We start from the raw sequence: 3,055 nt of genomic DNA on the forward strand, positions 1-3,055 counted from the left end.
ATGCTGACAAGTATCTATGGTGCTGGAGCAATGCTGGGTTCATTGCACCCGGAAGAGGAAGACCATTTCGAACTCAGCCACAGAATACAGCAAGAGCATATCTTCACTTGGGATGTTTGCTCTACGTGCTGAATGCAGAAGGGATATGTTCCCAGGGACAGGGGGGTGGACAAGTTATTAAACAGAGGTTGTGAAAAATAGGATAGAAAAGAAGACCTCTGCCGCTTTTTACGGGTAGTTTTATTTCCTTTTGGGGAAAAGCAAGGTGTGCCCAGCTGAATATTTTGGGGTAGAAATCCTCCTGATTTGCTTGTCCCTGATTGGACCTGATGGGTAGGACATGAAACGTAGAAATTCGTTGGCAGCTTGTCYGGAAGGGTGGATGGAGAGGACCTGTGTGTGACCCCAGGGAGATACTACTGCCCTGCTGGCGTGAACTGGCTGGTTTCCCCCCCCCACTCCTGGGGCCGAAGGAGTGGCAGAGCTGGGAGGGAAGGACCAGGACCGTGGTCCCAGAGCTACCAGGAGGCGTCCTCCATCGCTTGGTCCCAGGCCAAACCTGTGCCTGGCTTCTTAGTAGGGTCTGTTTCACCTCATCCTGTCTGCCCAGCAAGGGTGCAGGGAGGCTTTGAGAAGGGATTGGTTGCTGCCCGTGGGCCATGAAAAAGGGTAGCTATAAGGTGAGCAGGGAGGATGGCATCTCTAAGTGGAGGTCCTGATATCCTCCATCCTCTCCAGGTCTCCCAGAAAGCTCTCACACTGCTGGGGAAGAGCAGGATGGCCTGGTAGGGCTTTCCTGCAGTCTTCTGCTGCTCCCCAGTGGCTGCATGGAGAGGCACCGCGGGCAGGTCCCCAGGGGTGAAGCCCAGGAGGTGTTGAGGGGGATAGCCTCACCTCGCTGAGGAGCGGAGGATACAGCAGGGAAAATGAGGAGAAATATTTGAGGAAGCGCATGCAGCCTGGGAAGCTGTTCYCTGGCCTCCAGCTTGCTGGGGCAGGGGAGGTGAGCACGCTGTGAGCTGCTCTTTTCTTCTCCTGCTTGTCGGATGAAGGTGCAGCAAGCACCCCTGGATGCCTCAGCCCTGCGTTTCGCCACACCGAGTTGTGTAAATCCTATTTCAACTCGCCTTGTTTCCTGCTAAAGACAGTCGTCTTGGCTTTGCAAGCTTGTTTTTTAACGTAATTTTGCCATTTGCTTCACAAGTAATAGTTGATGCACTTAAATGTTGGYGGCACAGTCCCTCCCATATGTTCTCAGGCCCCATCTAGCTGGGATGTGTGGAAGATGCAAACACAGGCATGGAGTTTTTAGAAAATAAGCYGGTGTTGTTGGCCCATTTGGGCACCAAACAGCAGTTTCTGGGTTTATTTCCCCAAATCACTGAGAGATCTGAAGGGGCTCCTTTTCCTGCTGCTTCACTTGCTTGTTAAAAAGATCGTCCCATCCTGTTCTATACTGAAATGAATGGCACAAGGGCAAATGTAGCAGGGTTTTTTGGCCCTTTTCTAGGGTGATTAAAGCAATGTAGCTCTTGTTATTCCTGCTGAGAGAAAGAAATTGGTGCCTTCATAAAATTGTTGCACCAGATGGTCATTCCTCTCCCAATTAACTGTGTTAATTAATGGAGAGAGTACTACGATAAAGGATGCTGTTTCTTGCCAGGATGCAGCACAACCAGCTTTAATATTTAGTAGTCCTCCCCTTCCATGCCTGAAGTTTGTGAGTTGATAATTTCTCAGGGCTGTTCGGTGCCCCGTGGCCTTTGGGACCCGGGAGGACTTGGCAGCAGGTGAGCACCAACCCCAGAAGAAGTGGTCGCGAAGGTGTCTGCTTCTGTAGATGTTTCCACAAGCCTTGGAGGCTGGAGGCAGGAAGCCCTGTGATTGCCCCCCCATTGCAGCACCCCCAGGAAAAAAAAAAGAAAATCTGGAGATAAAAGTTGGTAGACCGAGATGGTGTAAATCCTCACAGCTGTACCCTGCAGAATCTTTTAGGTGGCCAAAACGACCRTTTTCTRCGTGCAGAGGAAAAGCAAGCGATGGACYCCATCTATGCTCCACCTGTTCGTCACCTCTTAGGTGGGTCTTCCCAGATCACGGCTTGTGGAGATGGGAGGGGGGAGGACAGAAAAAAGTGTGTTTTGAACCCCTGTCTATTTTGCAGATGGAAAAGGGGTGCAGTAGTTCCCCTTTCTATATATTTCTGAAGCCTTTGGGAGGTGGAGGAGAAAAGGGGGGGGGGAATCTTGGATAAATCAAAGCTCGGAGACTAAGTATATGTAGAGTTACGTTCAAACCAGGTCCCTGGATAAAATTAAATAGGCTAAGAAAAACGGTGGGAAGTGAGTGCCTTTCCAGTAACCTTTTCAAAACTCTCCATTTTTTTATTTTATTTCGTTTTGGGGTTTTTTTTGGAGCACAGCRACGTGACGTGGAGACTCGGGCAGGACTACGCTTTTGTGGCCTGGGAGCACCTGGATGCTGCTCTATCCCCCCACCCTGGCCACTGGGACTCCCTTCCCGGGCACCCCTGCCCCATGGGTCCTCCCTGCCCAGGCTGCTGTCCCTCTGCCCCAGAGRAGTGCCACCGCCCAGGGACACGCGTGTGCCACCAGGATGCTCTCCTGGGGACATCTGCCCACACCCCACGGCCTTGGCACCGGTAGGAACGTGTTTCGGGGCTGTGCATTGACGCTGTTGACACGGGGTTGGGGTGTGGGGGGAACGACCCGGMCAACCTGAGCCGCCGCGTCCTGGGCTGAACGGCGGCCGCGGCTACGTCGCGGGCTGGGGCATCTCCTCCAGCCTCCGCTCCGGGCCGCCCGGCCCCGCGGACAGCCGCCCGCTGAGCCCTGCGGCCCGTGGCTCTTGCAGCACGCTGAGGATGGTCCCGCGGGGTGGCCTTGTCCTTTCGGGGGACGCTCGCGTCTCCGGGGGCGGTGGACCTTTCCCAGGCTGCGGCAGGTGCCTTATCCTGTTTTTTTTCCCCGCCGGAGCTGCTGCTTTTCCTCTCTTTGTCGTGCTCCGACGCCTTTTTCCCAGCTCCCAAGGTCGC

The 3,055-nt window shown here is 53.9% G+C and overlaps 1 protein-coding gene and 1 long non-coding RNA gene across 3 annotated transcripts in view; both read left to right on the top strand.

The window, feature by feature from the left end:
- Positions 1–2,737, top strand: part of LOC146592583 (uncharacterized) — a 19,432-nt gene extending 16,695 nt beyond the window's left edge. For both annotated transcript variants that reach the window (XR_014896553.1, XR_014896554.1), the window contains 2 exons: positions 1,986–2,079; positions 2,423–2,737. This is a non-coding gene — a long non-coding RNA (uncharacterized LOC146592583). The remainder of the gene's footprint in view (positions 1–1,985; positions 2,080–2,422) is intronic.
- Positions 2,738–2,884: 147 nt separating this feature from the next.
- LOC146592584 (uncharacterized) overlaps positions 2,885–3,055 on the top strand; it is a 14,168-nt gene continuing 13,997 nt past the window's right edge. Inside the window, exon 1 of the mRNA XM_085310821.1 lies at positions 2,885–2,897. Coding sequence (XP_085166947.1) covers positions 2,885–2,897 — 13 coding nt within the window. The remainder of the gene's footprint in view (positions 2,898–3,055) is intronic.

Source organism: Rhea americana, unplaced genomic scaffold (assembly GCF_003343005.1).
Source record: "Rhea americana isolate MKP2758 unplaced genomic scaffold, rheAme1 scaffold_326, whole genome shotgun sequence".
Classification (NCBI taxonomy): Eukaryota; Metazoa; Chordata; class Aves; order Rheiformes; family Rheidae; genus Rhea; species Rhea americana.